At 34.3% G+C, this 22562-nt stretch overlaps 1 protein-coding gene across 1 annotated transcript in view; it reads right to left on the bottom strand.

Annotated features, from left to right (window-relative positions):
* Positions 1-22562, bottom strand: part of nvd (neverland) — a 79226-nt gene that overhangs the window by 12244 nt on the left and 44420 nt on the right. Inside the window, exons 2-3 of the mRNA XM_065498828.1 lie at positions 16177-16570; positions 15813-16119 (exon numbers count right to left, since the gene is read on the bottom strand). Of these exons, the coding sequence (XP_065354900.1) occupies positions 15813-16119; positions 16177-16570 (701 nt within the window). The remainder of the gene's footprint in view (positions 1-15812; positions 16120-16176; positions 16571-22562) is intronic.

Raw genomic sequence — 22562 nt, 5'->3', positions numbered from 1 at the left:
AAAGGAAAAGCCTTTTCTAAATAGGAGGAAAACCAAGTGGGATGATCACAGGCGGATCCTTGATGGTTTACTTCCCTCACCCCCTCTTATAGGTGACACTAGGGACATTGAAAGCACTGTGGAAAAGCTCACACTTTCTCTCAGTGAGGCCACAAGACGTACATACACTCCCTCTGCTCGCAGAGGAAAGGTAAGACCTCCATGGTGGACTTTAGACATAGCGAACACTAGGCGTAGTTGTCGTAAACTATTCAACGAGGCGAAAAGATCAGGCAACTGGTCAATGTACAAGTCTATGTTGAACAAATTTAAGAATCTGGTCAGGAGCGCGAAACGTAAGTCCTGGAGGAATTTCTGCAGCGGCGTCGAAAGTTCCTCTGAGACAAATCGTCTGTGCAAGATCTTATCGAAAACACCAACTGTTCAAGGTTATATTCAGAAACAGGATGGTAGGTGGACTACTGATGGACGTGAGACACTAGAAGTACTCATGGACACTCATTTTCCGGGGAACTTGCCTCCAGACATGGCTAGTGCATCCCAACCGAACAATCGGACAACTCCGTCAATTATACTTGACGAACATTTGATAAAATGGGCCATACGGAGTTTTGACTCTTACAAGTCTCCGGGCCCAGATGGCATAATACCCGCTGATCTACAGAATAATATAGATCTAGTCACTCCTTGGCTGATAACTATCTATCATGCCTGTCTTGCATGGTCGTACATACCAAAACGGTGGACCGAATGCACTGTGACATTCATTCCGAAAGGAGGAAAAGTGTCACACACCAAAGCAAAAGATTTCAGACCGATAAGTCTATCATCATTCTTGCTGAAAACCCTTGAAAGAATCATCGACATCCATATACGAGTGTCTTTGAAACAAGGATCATTATCTCCTTCTCAACACGCCTACATGAAAGGCAAATCTGTTGAGACAGCACTTCACTCATTAGTGGGATATATTGAGAAATCCCTTGAATTTGGTAATTTCTCGTTAGTGGACTTTCTGTAACGTAGAATCTGCAATAACGTAGAATCTGCAACTATTGTTTCAGCTCTACAGGATCTTGGTTTAGACCAATCAACTGTAAGGTTCATCACAAACCTTCTACGATACAGGATCATTCGCTTCGAAAAGGGAACGGCAGTGATCACGAGAATGGCCACTAAGGGTACACCTCAGGGAGGCGTCTTATCACCACTTCTGTGGAATTTGGCCATAAATTGTCTGCTCAGGAAATTGGATCTCTTAGGTTATAAAACTGTCGCCTACGCGGATGACGTCGCGGTGGCAGTCTCTGGGATCCAATTGGACACGATATCACAACGCCTGGAACACGCATTCAGTATACTGAGTCGGTGGAGTACGGACAGTGGATTGAGTGTAAACCCAAGCAAAACTGAACTTGTACTGTTCACAAGGAGGTACAAGATTCCTCATTTCTCGCTCCCCCGATTAAATGGTGTTGAACTAACACTATCGGACAATGCAAAATACTTAGGAGTTATTCTGGATAGTAAACTATCCTGGAAACCCAATACCCTTTCAAGGACGTCAAAAGCCTTGACGGCTATGTATGTCTGTAAGAAGGCGATAGGTATGCAGTGGGGTATTAGACCCCAGTTCGTTAACTGGCTATGTGATAGGTCATTAAGCCGACACTATTTTATGGAGTTTCTGTCTGGTGAAGGCATTAGACAGTGGCTCGACGTGTATGCTATTCGAGAGAGTTTTAAGGAGAATGGCAATCCTGATAACAGGAGCTTTAAGAACGACCGCAATAAAGTCGCTCTTTACTATATTGAACTGGATCTCTGTGGATCTAATGGCAAGAAAAATGGCATTTACTTCTGCCTTTAGGCTAAACGCGATTGGTGCGTGGAAACACACTCCATATGGTCACGCCAGCATAATAGGTAGTATTAAGACTCTTCTGGAGAATATCGATTACTGCATTTCTAGGCCCTTCATAGCGAGGAATTTCGATTTCTCAATTCCGTACGGTACGGAAGCAATGAACGGGCCCTTACATGACACAACGGGTCTCTCAGTCTATACGGACGGTTCTGTGAAGGGAGATCGAGTTGGCGTAGGTGTCTATATTCGGGAACTCGATATTAGGTTATCTTTCAGACTTCCGAACGAATGTAGCATTATTCAGGCTGAATTATCGGCCATCAAAAGGGCGGCTAACTGGCTTAGTTATAACAAGATATCTGACAGGGATATTTGTATATATACTGACAGTCAGGCAGCTATGAAATCCCTAACAGGTGTATACACAACATCTAACTTAGTCCAGGAATGCCGGGCATCCTTAAACAGGATGGCGAGACATTCAACAGTCGTACTCAAGTGGGTACGGGGACACGGGGATATTATGGGCAACTGTGTTGCCGATGATCTGGCGAAAAAAGGCGCCATGTTACCTGACGGAGACATAGAGTTCCTATGTGGGATTCCGTTATCCAAATGCAAGCTACAAATTAGTAACTTCTACTATGAGCTCGCTCAGGCAAGATGGGACTGTGAACCCACATGCACTATAACCAGGACGATATGGCCCCGACTAAATCGGGGACGGACAATTCATCTTCTTGGCTTTACACGCTCACAATTGAGTGGTGTAGTGGCGGTCATAACTGGACACTGCACCTTTGGTAACCACGCTAGGAGACTTGGTTTGCCGTACCACGACTTCTGCAGAAGTTGTCAAAACGAGGAGGAGGATGAAACTATTTTTCATCTTCTTTGTCATTGTCCGGCATTAGGAGATCTACGCCTAAGATTTCTGGGACATCGTTCCCCAAATAGTCTTTCTGAGCTCTCGAATATGAGGCTTGAGGGCATTAGTGCCTTTATAGGTAGGAGTAATTGGTTGAAAAGACCAGACACGGGGATCACTTTAGAGTGATCCAATAACCGCCGACTCATTGGCACGTAAATTCTTCAAGATCTCCTCCCTCTCCTTTTCTTCATACATCTCCTTCTTAACTTCTTCAATCATCTTCTTCTCCCTTTTTCACTTATATCTGTCCCTCTTTCTTCTGCTTTCTTCTACTTTCAGGTAACACAAAAGGACCATTGCTGGACCCATGTGAGCTGCTCTTCTTTCTTCCTCATTTCGTGGCTGCCTGGAAAACCTAACCTAACCTAGTGGTATAAAATGTTTAGCTTGCTTATAGGGGGGTCAGACGGCATGTATTGCTTGTGTATTGGGACATGTATTCGATACATATGGAATTCCATGAGTATGTCATAATTCACATTATACATACGATTCATAATTTCCACGTTCAAACGTACATATGTAATTGCATGTGACATAACCTCTATAAGTTTATATGTTTATTGTTTTTAACAATATATTTATTTAAAACATTTTTAAATCACAATAAATATATTTAATGCAATGAAACTTATTTTATTATGATTCTTCTTTACTCGCTTTTGTTTTGTTTTTTTTTATTTTGCACTCACACAGTGTTGTATTTGAAAATACAACACTGTTATACACACGAAAATAGAACATGCTCTAATTGCCAAAAATATCACGAGTAATACACATGTATTTTACATACACAAAGTTTCATATGGATCACACGGTATGTATATGTTTACATATGGAAAAATGTCCCAATACATGGCACAAAACACAAGCAATACATGCCGTCTGACCCCATTTTTAATGATCCTGCGGCGTCAAATTTATATCATAGGTTTCAGCATGTGGCAATAAAAGGCGATGGGCTTAATAGGACATTTAAATAAATTAATGAACATATACAAATAATATTAGGCACAGATATCTACTTGAGTTTAGTAATAAACCACATGACTTAATAATATTTCTAACATTTTTAATTTATTTGTTGAGTATATTGAGATTTCAACTGACTTTCAGATGTGTCTGCATTACTGATAATAGCAAAAGAAATGTGAACGTTTTTTTTTCCACAACATTTTTTTTGATTTGGTGATATTAGACTTTCTTCGAATAGAAAACAAAAATTATATATACATTTATACAAAACATTTTCTGTAGAAAATGTTTAATACACAATTTTCTAATGAAAATAATGTTATACACAAAATCTTAAATGGAAAATACTTTTCTTCATATCATACTGCAAAATTAAATATATTGAAATTATACACCATCTTTGAACAATCAATGGGTTAAGATTTTTTGCAATGAGTGAGTTCAGCATTACTCATTAGTCCACAAATTTTAAAGTATTTGGTATTTTGAATCTTAAAACAAAACAAATATATATAACAATTAAAAAATTATCATAATTATGATTCATTCCTTACCCATAACACTTTTCTTTCTTCTGATCACATTATTTTCTTATTGTTCTGAACTTAATTTGACTTATACATATATACGTATCTGAGTATAGTATAGTTTCATTTCAGTCTGATTTTAATAAATCTATCATTAGTTATATACTTCAGGGGTTAGTTAGGAATATAGGAAAAGGTAATATTTGTTAATACATATGATACTGTTTGTTTGTGAATTAGGAATTTACATAAAAGTGAATGTACTTTCTGTAAAATTCACCTAATCTTCAAATATGTTCATTAACCCGAATCGTCCCCGTGTGCCCATATGGATACATAAATAAAAAGTTTTTAAAAGTGCACATCAAATGTAAAGAATTTTCTTTAGAATAACGGTGCATATGGTCACACCACTTTTTCCCTTACTTTGTATGTCAGACTATAAATAAGGTTTTTTTTACCAGAAATTTAACTTAATTATTTATTTATTAATTATTTATTTATTTATCGGGATAGTAAATTAAATATGAATGTTCTTACTTGCTTTGGTTGAATTCTTCCGCTAACGAAGTAGTGGGTTAAAAGCTAATGTTCTATAGCAGTGGTACGCAAAAAGAGGCATTTAATTTGTGTGCTCTTTTGGGTAAAAAATAAAATATCCACAACAACATCAAGAAACTGAATGAATTGTGTGTATTTTTACGCTCTATTACGCTCTTTTGTTCACATTCAGGTTTTTTGACGAAAATCATCGTAACCTCAACAATATGAACGCCTACCATGGTTCTATAGTCTCACTAAAGTGTTACGTTAAGTCAACATTACGGTTACATTCCATCAACGGTCGGCTAACCCAGCCTTAAGCCTGCGCTCACTATAATTTCCCCTTGAGAAACTCATAAAGCGTAATCTCTGTTTATATTATTGCACTTGTGCTCTTTATAGGTGGAAAAAATAAAAACAAACACCAGAATGAAAAAAAAGAGTTTTAATTGCACTTCAATATTTGTTTTATTTATTTTTATATATTTATGTAAATATATTTTCGACGTCCATTCGCTTTAAAGATATATATATTTTTTTTATATTTCACGAATTCCACAGAAAAGACATCCGTATGGGTAAAAAATCAAATTATAAAGAGAGAAGAGAAATTATGTTAAATATAATCAGTAAATTTACAACATCATTTGCAAAGTTGAATTTTTAAAAATAACGGTTTTTTCCTTCGTTTTCCGTTACTTTTGTGAGTGAATAAGTTGGGCTAAAGTTTTGCAGTTTTTTTTTTAGCATAATTTGCAGTGCGTTCGTTATTACAGAAAGTGAAAAAAAAACTTTTTGCTAAAAATTTGTTTATAAATTGCTTATATTTATGGGGGATTTCATGTCAAGTGAACCAACTTTTGAAATCGATGTCTTCCGATCGGGATGAAATTTGCACCAAGGTTAGCTCTATTGGATAGTAACTCAGACACAATTTTTCAACAACATCGGTCGAGAACTCTCTGAGTTATAGGGGGTAAAATTTTGACAATTTGGTCAAACAGGGGTTTTTTCTTATCCATGTAACTTATTACCTATTGTTCTTAGCAAAATGTGTTCCAAATAGTATAGATAGCTATTTCTTCGATCTTTCGAAAAAAAATATTTAAAAAAAAAAATAAAAAATTTTTAATATTTTTTTTCCGAAATCAAAAACTTTTTTGACTTTTTTTTAAAATACGCTATTTTTTTTTATTTTTTTTTTTTTCTTAAAATAAAGTTTAGATATTTTCCTTGAACACCTACTTGGTCGCTTAGTGGGATGCGAGTGGGATATCTATCAAAATAAATATTTTGTAACGCAAGACATACAATTTTTTAATTTTTTTTTGCAAAATCGAAATTTTTTTCCAATATGGGACTTTTTTTAAAAAATTTTTTTTGCTCAAAAGAAAGCTTAGGTCTTTTCCTTTAAGACCTATTTTGTCACTTAGGAAGATGTGAGTAGGATATCTATTAAAATAAAAATGTTGTAACTCAAGACATTCAATTATTGACTTTTTTTTTGCAAATTCGAATTTTTTTCAAAATGGGCCCTTTTTTAAAATTTTTTTTTAGTCAAAAGAAAGCTTAGGTCCATTCCTTTAAGATATTTTAGGTCCCTTAGTGGGATACGAGTGGGATATCTATCAAAATAAATATTTTGTAACTCAAGACTTACAATTTTTGACTTTTTTTTTTGCAAATACGACTTTTTTTCCAAATGGGCCCTTTTTTTAAAATTTTTTTGTAGTCAAAAGAAAGCTTAGGTCCATTCCTTTAAGATATTTTTAGTCCCTTAGTGGGATGCGAGTGGGATATCTATCAAAATAAATATTTTGTAACGCAAGACATACAATTTTTTAATTTTTTTTTGCAAAATCAAAATTTTTTTCCAATATGGGCCCTTTTTTAATTTTCTTTTTTGCTCAAAAGAAAGCCTAGGTCCATTCCTTTAAGATATTTTTAGTCCATTAGTGGGATGCGAGTGGGATATCTATCAAAATAAATATTTTGTAACAATTTTTTAATTTTTTTTTGCAAAATCGAAATTTTTTTCCAATATGGGACTTTTTTTTAAAAATTTTTTTTGCTCAAAAGAAAGCTTAGGTCTTTTCCTTTAAGACCTATTTTGTCACTTAGGAAGATGTGAGTAGGATATCTATTAAAATAAAAATGTTGTAACTCAAGACATTCAATTATTGACTTTTTTTTTGCAAATTCGATTTTTTTTTCAAAATGGGCCCTTTTTTAAAATTTTTTTTTAGTCAAAAGAAAGCTTAGGTCCATTCCTTTAAGATATTTTAGGTCCCTTAGTGGGATACGAGTGGGATATCTATCAAAATAAATATTTTGTAACTCAAGATATACAATTTTTGATTTTTTGGCAAAATCAAAAACTTTTTTGACTTTTTTTTAAAATGGGCCCTTTTTGTAATTTTTTTTTTTTGCTATAAAGAAAGCTTAGGCCTATTCCTTTAAGATGGTTTTGATCGCTTAGTGGGATGCGAGTGGGATATATATCAAAATAAATGTTTTGTAACTCAAGACATACAATTTTTGTGTTAAAACATTTATTTTGATAGATATCCCACTCGCATCCCACTAAGGGACTAAAAATATCTTAAAGGAATGGACCTAGGCTTTCTTTTGAGCAAAAAAAAAATTAAAAAAGGGCCCATATTGGAAAAAAATTTTGATTTTGCAAAAAAAAATTAAAAAATTGTATGTCTTGCGTTACAAAATATTTATTTTGATAGATATCCCACTCGCATCCCACTAAGGGACTAAAAATATCTTAAAGGAATGGACCTAAGCTTTCTTTTGACTACAAAAAAAAAAGGGCCCATTTGGAAAAAAAATCGTATTTGCAAAAAAAAAAGTCAAAAATTGTAAGTCTTGAGTTAAAAAATATTTATTTTGATAGATATCCCACTCGCATCCCACTAAGCGACCAAAAGGGTCTTCAAGGATAATATCTAAGCTTTTGTTTGACCTAAAAAAAAAAATTAAAAAAGGGTCCATTTTGAAAAAAAAAAGTCAACAAAGTTTTTGATTTTGCAAAAAAAGTCAAAAATTTTATGTTTTGAGTTACAAAATATTTATTTTGATAGATATCCCACTCGCATCCCACTAAGCGACCAAGTAGGTGTTCAAGGAAAATATCTAAACTTTATTTTAAGAAAAAAAAAAAAATAAAAAAAAATAGCGTATTTTAAAAAAAAGTCAAAAAAGTTTTTGATTTCGGAAAAAAAATATTAAAAATTTTTTATTTTTTTTTTAAATATTTTTTTTCGAAAGATCGAAGAAATAGCTATCTATACTATTTGAAACACATTTTGCTAAGAACAATAGGTAATAAGTTACATGGATAAGAAAAAACCCCTGTTTGACCAAATTGTCAAAATTTTACCCCCTATAACTCAGAGAGTTCTCGACCGATGTTGTTGAAAAATTGTGTCTGAGTTACTATCCAATAGAGCTAACCTTGGTGCAAATTTCATCCCGATCGGAAGACATCGATTTCAAAAGTTGGTTCACTTGACATGAAATCCCCCTTATATATAATACATAGGAATAAATATCAACGAAATTCCAAGATAAATGAAGTTTAATAGAATAAGAAATAATGTAACATGTGCGTTACGAAATTGATAAATGTTTCAATATAGTATCAGATATTAGAATTTCTTTCCCGGAATATAGTATTATGTGTGGGTTTTGAGATGCTAAACCCGATTAAAAAATGTTTGATGTTATATATCTATTAAAAAAATTTTCACGCGTTTCGCACATGTTACACTTTTTTTTCTTCAATACATACAACTTGTTGCTTCTGGACACAAAATTAGACTCAGTCAATTGCAATTTTGAAGATATTTTGATAAAATTTGGTACATACAATTTGATCGGCCCATACAAATGTCCTCCGAAATTGGACTTTATCGGTCATAAATATTTAATTTATGTAGGTATCTACACAAATTTCACTCCAAATAAGTTTTATATATACAAAAATCATGTCACCAACTTTTATGATGATCGGTCCATAATTAGTCGTAGCTCCCATATAAGGCCTGCTTCCGAAAATCACTTCAACGAGCATAAATCTCTTAAAAATGTTGGAATACACATAAAATTCAACACGAATAACTTTCATATAGACATAAATCACACGACCTAATTTTATGATGATCGGTCCATAATTAGTCATAGCTCTCATATAAGGCCCGCTTCCGAAAATCACTTCAACGAGCATAAATCTCTTAAAAATGTTGGAATACACATAAAATTTAACAGGAATAACTTTCATATAGACATAAATCACTAATTGGTCATAGCTCCCATATAAGGCCCTCTTCCGAAAATCATTCACGAAAATAAATGATTGAAATTTTAAAAGAAAAATTATTTTGCTCATTTACTTAGTGTAGGTTATTATATGGTCGGGCTTGATCGACCATACTTTCTTACTTGTTTTGTATTGCATTTTATTTTTTAGAATGTTCGAAACAACCAAGTATGTATTATAAATGTACGGTGTAATTGTGCGTGACAAATGTAACATGTGCGTGACGATGTTAAAAGTTAAAAATATTAATATAAATATATTTTTTCCAGATAACATATTTATATAATCTAGGATAGCTACTTATAGCTGTAAAAAAATATGAAAATTCTATCTGAAGTAATTTCGCAGAAATTTTTGATTGAAAATGACATTAAAGAGATAAATTTTGTAACGCGTGCGTATGATACATTTTGTTTTATACCAACAAAACTAGAAAACCGCACAGTAATTATTTACTTGATTGTGGTAACCATAATATGGGTAATTTACAATTCACATGATTGTATCAATGTATCAGTAAACAAGGAACGAAAATGGCTTGAGTTGCCACATTTTATCATCGAAAACAATATAGATGTATTGTTAATTTCGGAGACTCAGTTAACAAATAGATATAATTTTCATATTCCAGGTTTCATATTTCATCTCACGATTTATCCTAATGGTAAGGTACTGGTACTGGTATTTTAATTAGGAAAAGGATAAAACATTATACCCCAGAAAAATTCTCCAAAGACTATTTGCAAGCAACATCCATTCGCTTGCGGAGTTGGAGATTTAACTCTAAGCTCAATATATTCCCCCAACGATTTTCTGTGACTAAGGAACATTTTGAAGAATTTGTTAATACACTAGGAGATCATTTCCTGACTTGTGGCGACTACAACGGTAAGCATACATATTGGGGTTCCAGATTAATGAATCCCAAAGGCAGACAGCACTAGTTGATCGACAGACAGGACTCTAGTTGATCGAAAAAATTGCTTAAATTTATATCACCTGGACAGCCTACTTACTGGCCTTCTGATCCTAGAAAAATTCTGATCTAATAGATTTTGTCATATCAAATAATTTAAATAGAAATTATATTATTGCAGAAACTATTACTTAACTATTACGGCCAATATCCAGCGTATCATACAGAAGCTTTATTGTTCATGATTTGTTGGTTGAAATATAAAAAATACATAAGCTGACATATCCATACTTGTATCAGAGACTTCAAGTATCTAATCTTTTCTGCCTTGGATCACTCTAAGTGCAAAATTCCTCATAAACTTAAAATGTATATTTCTAATACAGAAATTAATAGACTCCTCCTCGAAAACTTAAAATGTATATTTCTAATACAGAAATTAATAGACTCCTCCTCGAAAAGAGGAGATGTAGAAGAGATCTCCTGATGCTAAGCTGAGTCTGTCCACTGCAAGTAGGAAACTAAAAAGAGACCTTCATTCGAAAGGGGATTGCAGAAATCGAAACTATATTTACAGTTTAAGATTTACTAAGCACACAAACTTCTCCCTTTGGAAGGTAAAAAAATAAAATTTTACTTTTCAAATGCGAATAACTTGTAAACTATAATAGACAATATCGAGCCCTTACCGCCAAATTATCATAAGCGACATTTTTAAAATTTCAGAATTTAAAATTTTATGGACTGACTGATGTTTTAGCGTTCTCAGAATATCAAAATTGTTAATAACATCAAAAATATAGGGTGTAAGATTTTATCGTAAGTCAATGTTTATATTTTACAGTAAACTAATTTTATCGTAAGCGACACACAGTGGTAAAAAAAAAGAGGGAAATAAATCTGCAACTTCTAAATAGTTAGATTGGTTTGAATGAAATTTCACATGCGCAAAGAAGAAGGGGCGCGACCAAGGGCCCTCAAAGTAGGACACCTCGGGTACATTACATTTTTAAAACGATATTATTTCTTGGTTTGAGTTCCGATTTCAAAAACATTATACATGTAGAATCCTCTCATCGAGCATTACAAAAAAACTCGTCGTAGCTATCAATTATCTATTATAGCTTAGGAGATATTCGCATTTGAAAATTAATTTTTTTTTTTTTGATAACAGCGTACCCAAATATTTTCCGATTTTCTCCAGGTTTCCTTTATTGGACTAACAACACATGTATGTGTCAAATGGAAAAAGAACTGTTTAAAAATAATGACTAAGTCCAAAGTTATATGCATTTGAATTCAAAAAATTTTTAAAAAACGATTTTTCGCTATTTTTTGGGAAAAAAGAACTTTTTTCTTTTTAAGTTATGGCAAAAAATTTCTAAGAGGATGTATAATGAATTTCTACTTTCTGAAAGCTAAGTTTTGATAAAATATTTTAAAGGAAACCCAATTTCAAAATTGTTGTTACCGTGTTTATGTAAAATAAAACTTTAGGGCAAAAATTCTCAAATCGCGTATCCGATATCAAAATATAGTAACCGATTATAGGTGGCTCAATATGTTTCTAATTATTTTGTAAAGGGATAACCCCGACCCTGGTATGGATATTATAGCCAAAAAAACTAAAAATTAGCATTTTTGGAATTTTTCAACACTTTCTTGGGAATTGCGGGATTGCTGATAATAAATATCAAAATTCATTTTTATTTTTCCATTTTAAATAGAAAAATCTACATAGCTGTAAAATTTCATTAAAAACTATTCATAAATAAAAATTTAATTTCAATTCGAAAAATTTTTATCTATGCAAAAATCCAATAAAAAACATTTTTTTGTCATATTTTTCTATAAAGTATTCCATGAATTTTTAATTGTCAAAAGTTATAAATATTTTTGAAAAATAGACAAATAGCTTGAACGAAATTATATTATATCGTATCATAACTTTTTTAATTCTATGTATAAATTTCAAAATAATCAAAAAAAAAAACCTCCTGTAAAATTTGTGTTTTGTCGCTTACGATAATTTGGCGCTAAGGGCTCGATATATATAAAAATCTTTCAAATCTGATAGCAAACAAAGATTTGTCATAATTTTTTGATATACCCGAGGTGCCCGACTTAGGACATTGTTATATTCCATATATATAACAATCTTTCAAATCTGATCGCTTATTTTCAGTTCCCTTATTGTGCGGTAGATGTACCTGGGCATGTAGATCAACGGATAAAGCCATTGTTATCGCTAAACATTTAAGTAATGTGTTCCAACCCCAATAAATAATTTTGGTATTAAGGGAATTTCCTGTTTGCATAGAAACCGACTCCGAACTAATCAATGTTAGTCTCGAAGATGTTCAGAAAATGATAGGGAAGCTACCAGATGTGGCAATTTTTGTGCTCACAGTATTATTCAATGCGATCTTGTCTCTATTTTTTCTAGTTTTTCCGAGTAATTAGAAAATCCCTAGGAAAGGATTTTACATTGACATCATCCTACAGACCTATTAGTTTATTGCATTGTTTGTCTAAACTATTTGAGAAAATAAAATTTTAACATTCTTAAATAGTCCAAACATTATTCCAGATCATCAATTCGGATTAGGTGAGTATCACGGAGCAATTGAGCAAGTTAACCGCCTAACTGGAGATATACGAAAATCTTTCGAACTGAAAAAGTACTGTTTCTAGATGTTTCGCAGGATCTTGACAAGGTTTGTCATAAAGGTCTAATACACAAGATTAAATGCATACTGCCTTCTAGTACACACAAAATATTAGAGTCTTAGATATTGGATCGCTTGTTTAGGATATAGTGCGGCGATTATGTGACAAGCGATTATGCGATCAATGCTGGTGTACCACATGGAAGTGTTCTAGGACCAACCCTGTATTGCTCTGATTAGCCCGAATCCGAAGAATTAAACATCTTCATCTTTGAAGATGATACTGCAATTCTTGTTGTCAGCATCTAGAAACCTAGATATTTATCTCAGACGTGACTAAAAAATTGGAGAATACAAGTAAGTACATAACGTTTTCACTTAGGAGAGAAAGTTGTCCACCAGTGACTCTAAAAAGCGTGAGCATCCCACAGTTTGAGCACGTTACATACCTTGGTATTCATTTAGATAGACGCATTACTTGACGTTGGTACATAGAAGCCTAGCGGCTTCCATGAAACTAAAAGCTTCTAATTTCTACTGGCTAATCCACCAGCAATCGAAATTAAGTCTTAACTGCAAAGTCATTCTGTACAAGACGGTCTTAAAACCAATTTGGACATACGAAATCCAATTATGGGGAACAGCAAGCAATACCAGTATAGATATAATACAGAGAGCATAATCTAAAATTCTTAGAACCACGAAAATAAAAAGCTTTGCCATCTATTGTAAATTCGTAGTTTTAAGTCATATACCCAATATTCATACCAAAAGGTTGCCAAACATAAATCAAATACGTTTAAAACATGCCAACTACATATTTATAACCAAGGCATAACATAACAGTAGTCCCAGAGCCACCAAGTGGCTAAGAATGAGTTAAAGAAGAATAGTTATCTGGCGTTGGCCATGTGGTGGTATATTAGAGCATTAAGACCAACCTTTCTCAAATGGGGGTAATCGGCCCTATAGGTGTCCGTATAAACATTACAGAGGGACTGCAAAGAACTCAGAAAACCAACAAGCTTAAACACTGTATAATAAATATCTTTCCAATTTTAGTTTGATCAAAAATATCTTTGATTTATAATGTTTTCTTATTTACATTAATATTTTGACAGCACATTATTTTATTATAGATATGTATCTGGGTAATTGAAATCGTAAACTTTAGTTTATATATTACAAAGTTCACGTATGGACGCTGAGAATGATATCAGATATGAATTATCTGAAATTTCTTCAGAGAAGCTAGTTAATATTGAAAACAGCTGATTGAAATTAAGAAATTCAAATTAATATTGAGAAAATATAAATTGAAATTCAGAATAGTAAATATTAAAAAATCTGACAACTGCTTCCATTATCTTAATTTTATCTTATTTTTTCGCAAATTGACTATTTTTTTTTGAGACATTTGGCAACACTAGTCTACTCTAATTTTTTTTCATTTTCTGCAGCATCAGATAGAACGAAAATACGATGGGCCACACTCGACATTACATGGAGTCATCGAAGTAGCATATTTTATAGGATTTTACTTTACTTGAATTTGTTTTCAAAAACATAAGCGAAATATCTGACTATTGTTTATTATTGAATATTCTGGTGAAATGTAGTACAAATGATTTCAGTATTTTTATGGGACGGATTCTTCCTATATACATAATTAACTAAGAATTTTGTTTATATGACACTATACAGTTGAACACAAGAGTCTTGAAGATATTTAATAAATAATCCAGCCGATACTAAATAACACCTAAGTAATGCAGATGATATATAGTAGTCATTAAAAAGTATGTGGATAGATAATGGCATTTCATTACCAATAATTTTGAGAAATTGTATCCGTATATGACTATTAGGGTATTCAATTAATCGGGTTTCTGGTTTAATCGGTTAATCGAGCAAATAATTAATCGAGGTTTAGATTTATTCGGTTAATAATCGGTTAATTTAAAATTATTCGATTAACCGAATAATTTCTATTTTCATTTTAAATTTGAAATACAACAACGAATTTTGTGTACAAAACAGAGACCAAAAATAACTGTTATTAAATTTTTTGAGACTGAAAAAGTTAGGCATAAATCAATGAACAATTTTTACGTTTTCAAATAAGGGTTATTCATAATATATATTTTTTTACGTTGCTCATAACTTTTATTTTCGATTTATATTTTTTTACGTTGCTCATAACTAGGGGGCGGATTTATATGAAAATGCATGTTTTTTCTCGAACGTCCCAATACAATGTAGACTAATTATCTATCCGAATCACACATTTTGCTGTAAAATGGCATCGATTTGTTAGAGCATATTTTTGCATATTTTATTGGTAATGCATGTTTTGTTATATTTAACTTCAAAATGCATATTTATATGCATATTATCCCAATTTTTAATAAAAATATTATTTTTTGGCGTCAATGGACAATAAATTGTCTCGACATAAAGTTTTTTGTTGAATTTCTTATAGAAATGTCATCAAACTTTGCCGATTAACTTCTTTCGACATCGATGACTGCGACTTCATTTAATTAAGTTTTTTGATGATTTTAAAGTTCAGGCTTTAAAGACTAGTATTCATCCCATGATGAATACTATTAGAAGAACCTTTCTAATTTTAAAACATTAACAATTTAATTTTTGTATAATTTAAAGAGTCTTAACTAGTGGGAACTCTGACGTGTATTTTTTGGACATTGCGCGATCCATAGTTAATTATTTTATGTTTCTGCATGAAAATATAAGTGCATTATTTTTAAATTTTTAGGTCATATTTTGATTTTTTTGAAGCATATTTTAGGCGCATATTTTTCAATAATAAATGCATAAAAATCCGCCCCCTACTCATAACTTTTTTTTCAATTTGTAAGTTTTTAAGTTGCCTAATAAGAGTTATTCTAAAGAATATATTTTTTTCGTTGCTCATAACTCAAAAGAAGTTTTCTTCGCCACGTTGGTTGCATTTTATTAGTACATACATTGAATTTAACCGATTAACGGTTAATCGATTGAATACCCTATTGACTATGGTTATTTACTTACAAAGCGTCCCAATGATGATATCCTGCACTTTTCAAAGCACTATTAAGTGGATCTGTACCTCCTGCTAAAACGCTGGCCTTGTGTATCGCTCTGAAATGCGCCAAATCTGCACCATTTTCTGGAATTTCTTGTATGTGACAATTTACATAAAATTCATTTCTTCCATGATAAACAAACTCTTTTGACTCAATTTCTTTTACCACAGGAAGAGGCCATGGTTCCTGATCAGATTCGGAGTGGTACCAGACAAATATGTTGTCATTTATTTCACACGATATCCATTTCTTGACCTTTGAGGTCTGTGGTGCTATATGGAATAAAATGATTATGATGATTGATAAAAGAGATTTTTGAATACACTTACCACAAGTGCTATAAGGCACATTGACACACTTTCCATCACTGCCACGAAAACTCCATTGATGAAATGGACATTCAATTGAACCACCAACAACTCGACCACCGACTCCTAGATTAGCTCCCATGTGTGGGCAGTACGCGTCCAACACATATACTGTATTATCTAATGTCCGAAATATCGCAAATTGTTCACCTAGAGCAGATACACTTTTAGCTTCACCTTGCCTGAGATCTGAAGACTCCATTATACTATACCATCCATTGGGATATGGAGGTGGCAGTTCCTTAACGCCAATTTTACGTAATTTGCGTATTCTGTTTATGGCATCTTTTTTACTGACTGCATTTAAATGTTTCTTATCGCGCAGGATAATATTGTAACCGACTTCATCAATATTCTTAAATAATTAAAACAGAAATACAAATATAATTTTTATATTGATAGTACATATTCAATATAATAAGAAGTCAGCATGAAGATAAAGTTTTTAAACTTGGAAAACACAATATTGTATTATCAATATTAATCTTTGTCATTTAATGACCAAATAAATGTCATTTCTTTCTGAAAACTGGAATCTGATGTCTAACACTGCAGCCACACGATCAAGTTTTTCTTGATAGTCTTTTACATATACTGTTTGTCAAAATTTATAAAAATTGAAAGCTGTGACGTAGGCAGCACGCAACTTGAAAACAATTTTAGTACAAATTGGGCAAAAACCTGTAATCAGCTGTTTTCTTGAAAGAAAAATTGAAAACCAACTTGAATGAGAAATTGAATGCAAGTTCGTTTCAATTCTTAAAAGTGTGAGTGTATTAGTAAAAAAGTGTGAGTGTATTAAAACTTGAAAGGCAAAACTTGATCGTGTAACCCCCAAGTAAGCAACCAGTAAAATTAGCAACTATAGTTTATATACATTAGAGTGCTCCAAAAAAATAAAATTGCGAATTTTGATCGTCCCCCCCTCTAGAATTGTTCTATGTATTGTAGAAACACGTTGTGTAAAATATTAGGATGATAGGATAAGGTTAACTGGTGGCGCAACGACGCTGAAGTTTTGAGGTGCATTTACAAGGGGAAAATATGCAATTTTTTCAGTTTTTGTAAAAATTTTGCCATTAAATAATGACTTTTACAATTTAATTTAAAAGAATCGAAATGTGTACGTAATTGTCGTTATAATAAGATATAAAAGACAAAAATTGGTGAAAAAATGTTAAAGTTATTAAAAAATCGCCAGGCCATTAACGTGTCTCAGGCCACTAGAACAAGAAATTTATGAACAAAATTAACATATTTTGAGAAATATTAAAATAAAAGCTTATTTTTACTTAAAATATATCCATATTTACTTGTATATGAGTTTTTGTACTCGTAGGATACCGTTAACCTATTCGCAGGTATGACCAAAAAAATTAAATTTTTTTAACGGCAGTTTCAAAACTCCAACTTCAAATTTTTAAAAATTTTGTTAAACAAATTTCAGAATTTTTTGATCATCACATGGGGATTTATTGACAACATAATAGGGAATAAAAATGTGAAAAAAGTATGTCAATACCTCCTATAGTTTTTCCGTACCTGCGATATAAATTTTGCGATTTTCGAGAAAAACTAATTTTTTGGCCATATTTTGGGGAATGACCAGAATTTCCTTACTGTAATGATTTTTATATTTTTCTTTTTAAAATTACCTGGACTATATTATTCTGAATAGCTTTTACTTAAAAATCATTGATTGTCTAGATTGTCAGGAACATGCTCAGAAAATGGTTAACACAATCATGAGAACTTATGTTGAAACATATGGGTGTTAACCATTTATTGAACATTTTCTGACAATATTGTAAGAATATGACAACCGTGTATACGTAACATCATATAATAAAAAATGTTAATCAATTTAGTGCTTAAAAAATATATATTTTTTTTACTTAATTAAGAAAAGTTTCTGATATGGTTATATTGAAATAAATTTATAACAGGAACATAAATTATTACCACATACATATATATTTTTACTCAAAATCATTGTTTAAATCTTAATTACTTTGGAATTTTATACGGTTATCTTTTATTAAAGTGACACCACTGAATTATAAATCGGCTGTTTATTTTGAAGCTGTCGTCTTTAAAAGAATTCAGCAGCTGCCGCACGACTGCAACTGCAGCCAGCAGCATTTGTGTTCGTATGTTCGTGAAGCCTGCTGTCTTCAATGTGTTTAATGCATTAGAGGTATACTTGGGCAATAACGGATAAAAACTGTACCTCTATATCTGCAAAACAAATACCTAGAAACAAACAAAACCTAGAAATAATATTTTAAATGTGTCCGCCAGGTGTATGGTACTTTTTTGAAATTCGAAACTCAATTGGCCATAAAGGGTAAAAATAGTCCCCTTAGTTCCCAATATTTAATGCATCTGGCTCAGATCAATAAAAACACTGCGTTACACAATTTTGGTACAATCTTAACTGTTAGCTGGAATGAGTAGGCAATGAGTCATGAGTAAATGTTCCAAACGTATGTGGTATCCATCACGTCTAGTTTTCGAGGTACATGTCAATTATTTTTACTACCCTTACTTGCTGCGGGTAGTCACTTTGAGTCTTCGGGCACGGTGCAGGGGCTTAAGCATCCTAGAACTACCCTCCCCATACCTCACAGCGTCTGACCACTATGTTAAGAGCGGCTGTGGGGTAAATGACCATCTTCGGTCGCCTAGCGATCACGACTTCAACGTGGTAGGGAACAGACCCTTAGTTAGGGCGGCTACCAATTTCCTCCGTCTGCATTTTTTTTATGTCGGTCGGTGACTGTGGTTTGGGTTACCTAGGCAACATAACCGTATCATTTAGCGTCTGTTTCCTATGTTAAGGGCGGCTTGAAAGTACAATCTGATTCTGTCAGTCCGAATGTTTTTGGTAAAAACTTAAATACAGGATGTGTCTGACTCACATTGAGCGGCATCCTGGTCTGCGTCTGACTCCAGTGGAGCTTCATCCTGGTCTGCGTCTGACTCCAGTGGAGCGGCAGTGTCTTTTTCTTACATATGGTAGAGGTATAAACTGAAAAGGTTGGCGGGCTACAAACGCTCTCTCCGGTATGTCAGGACGTTGGACTCACGAGATCCCGCGTCTTTGACCACCAGGGAAAAGCGTTTGCGGCGTAAACATTCCTACCACATATAGAAGTATGAAGCTATGCTAAATACTACTGTTGTAGAGGTCAGTCCAGCCAAGACTACGACCGAACCAAACCAGAGCAGGCCGGTGGTCACATCTAAACATGTACCCATGCCAGCACTGGACCGAACACAATCACCGTCTCGGAGGATATTGACGTACGCCCATCTACATCAAAGAGGGCCACGTCGGGACCAAAGAGAGGTGATGACCAATGCGGCACGACGAAGTCTGCTAGCAAAACACCCAAGGTGCTGTCCGCAATCTCCTCTACTCGAGAAACCGCGACGCTTGCCAAAGGTCCAGCAAGTAGACCTAGTATTAAGCGGCAAAGGTCAGGTGAAGCGCAGGCGTCTGAGAGTAAGCGGCTGAAACCATCAACTAGCTTAACATCAGCACCTGAGCTACAAGTAGCCATCATAGATCGTAGTCAACCTGATGGGAAAATGACTACGGATAGATGGTTGACGAACTCGCACGCAGTGAGGATGATTCCTTCAATGCATTCGACAGCGCCAAATGGTTAAAGGGTGTCAAGATCATCGGGTGTGGTAACGAGAAGGCTCTAGGCTTTCTCAGAAACTGTATCCGAGGAGTTGGCGAACTCTGGCCCAACGCAAGAATCGAAAAGGTTTTTTTTTGCGTACGACGGTGAGAGTGTGGGTTCCTCTTTTGGTGGACGAAGCCACTCTAAGACTTATAAAACGTCAGAACAAGGAACTTGGCACAGAGCACTGGACGATTGAACGAGGACGCTCGAGGGACAAATGAGAAGGCAAGAATCTCGGGATCAAAATTGGTTCAGAATCCCTCCGACTCCTGCGTTCTTCGCAAGGCATCATTAAGTACGGGCTAAACCAACTCCGGTTGATCTAGCCCGCGGTGAAGCGCAACGATGAACCCAAGCGGCCTGAGAGTGGTACAGATTAATCTGCATCACTCCGAAGCAGCATCGGATGATTTGCTGCGCTTCATGGAGAGGGAAGCTATCCACGTGGCCTTAATCCAAGAACCCTGGCTTGTTGCCAGTAAAGTTCGAGGCGTCCGGTCACGAAACTATGTGCTCCTTTCTCCAACCCCTGAAGGTAAAGTAAGGAGCTGTATTTTGGTCAGGAAAGACATTAAGGTTTTCGTTCTATCTAATTACAGTTCTGGTGATTTAACGGTAGTTGCACTAGAGCAACAAGGGTTACCAACCCTAATCATATCATCTGCGTACCTACCATACGACGAAGTTAATCCGCCCTCACGTGCCGTACGCACACTTGTAGACTGGTGTAACACAAGGGGCCATGATCTCATCATAGGATGTGATGCTAATGCCCATCGTACTCTGTGGGGGAGCTCGGATATAAATGACAGGGGTGAGTGTTTACTTCAATACCTTCTATCTTCTAAGTGTTTGCAATAGGGGTAATAGACCAACGTTCTTCAATAGGATCAGGGAGCAGGTCATTGATATTACTTTGGTAGGGAACACTGACTCAGTTAGAATTCTTGATTGGAGAATTTCACTAGAGTGCTCATTATACGATCACCACAGGATGGTTTTTACGATACAGCTTACACTGGATAGGGAAAGACCCTTTAGAAATCCGAGGAGAACCGACTGTATCAAATTCAGCAATCTTAGTGGCACCACACCTCCAGAAATGGATAGATTAAATGGTACACGGGACTTGGACGACTCGGTAGAGATTCTATCCAGGTCATTAAGGGAAGCCTACAATGCTTCGTGTGGGGAGCGGCAAGGACCTAGGTAATTCCGGCAACCATGGTGGAATCCTAGACTAATGCAGCTAAGGAAGGAATGTAGAAAACTTTTTAATAAGACGAAGAGGGACCAAGACTTGTAAAGCTGGCACGATTATCGTCAAAGCTTCAACACTTTCAAGAGGGAAACCAGATGGACAAAGAAGGTATCTTGGGAGCGTTTCTGTGAGGAACTGGAGAATACCACGGAGGCATCTCGTCTACGAAAGGTACTATCCAAAGATCCTGGTACGCCTGGATTCCTGATGAAACCGGATAGTAACATTACTGAAAGTAGTACCGAAAATTATGGCTCCGCTTCGGAGCACCTTGCAGCTTCTCAAATCCACATACATAAGTGAATTAGTTAGCTCCATTGTTAGCGTGGAGAAAATTTCGTGGGCGGTGTCATCTTCCAAGCGTTACTCCAAAAATCAATTTCAACCATCATGCCATGGCTTATAATGATATTTAGGTACAGCCTGGAAACAGGATACATTCCTAAAGAATGGAGAGAGGTTACAGTGGTATTTATCCCCAAAGCTGGAAAGGTAAACCACAGTACCGCCAAGGACTATAGACCGATCAGTCATCGTTTTTATTGAAAACACTGGAAAGAGGGGACACTTGACAAAAAGGAGTATGTTATGGCATCTTTCTTGGATATAAAGGGTGCGTTTAACAACGTGAACATATCCGTAATAGTTGATGCATTGGGTGACTTAGGTGTGGATCAGCGGATAAGAAATTGGACAGAAAATATTCAAGGGAAGTTTCTTCCCACAATAAATGAACTCATGGAATCAGCTCTCAGCGTTATGCTATCATGGGCCAAGGAAAACGGTCTAGGTGTTAAACCTGCCAAGACCGAACTGGTTCTTTTCACCAGGAGATATACAACTCCAGAATTCAGACCTCCACGACTGGATGGTACTTTTCTGAAGATTTCAAGCGAATCCAAATATCTTGGCGTAATTTTGGACTCTAAGCTCTCGTAGAAACGTGCCTTCTATATATGTAAGAAAACCTTTGGGAAGAGATGGGGTCTTAAACCATACATTGTACACTGGATGTACACTAGGCTGTCCCGTCTTTGGATGAGAAACATGTTTTTTCGAGCTACACTTTCACAAGAGGTATCAAAATTTGCGTAATTTTACACAGATTAAGGTAAAAGTAAAAAAAATCGAATTACATGCCATCTTGAGGGCTCTACTTTTGAAAACGTTTTTACAAACCTGAACCGTATGCTTAAAAAAAACGAGATACAAATTTTTTTTATTGATATATTTTATACTTGCAATTAATGTAAAATAAAATGAAACTTATAATAAGTGACTAACCGTAATAATTGGTATATAATTTGAAAGTGAATGTTTTGGGTCAGGAAAAAAATTTTTTCCGGAATTTTTTTTTATAAAAAAATCGTCATAACCGGTGTACGTTA

The sequence above is a fragment of the Calliphora vicina genome, chromosome 1, assembly GCF_958450345.1.
Source record: "Calliphora vicina chromosome 1, idCalVici1.1, whole genome shotgun sequence".
In the NCBI taxonomy this organism is placed as follows: domain Eukaryota; kingdom Metazoa; phylum Arthropoda; class Insecta; order Diptera; family Calliphoridae; genus Calliphora; species Calliphora vicina.
The sequence above is the reverse complement of the archived record's forward strand: the minus strand, read 5'-3'. Positions and strand labels throughout refer to the sequence as shown.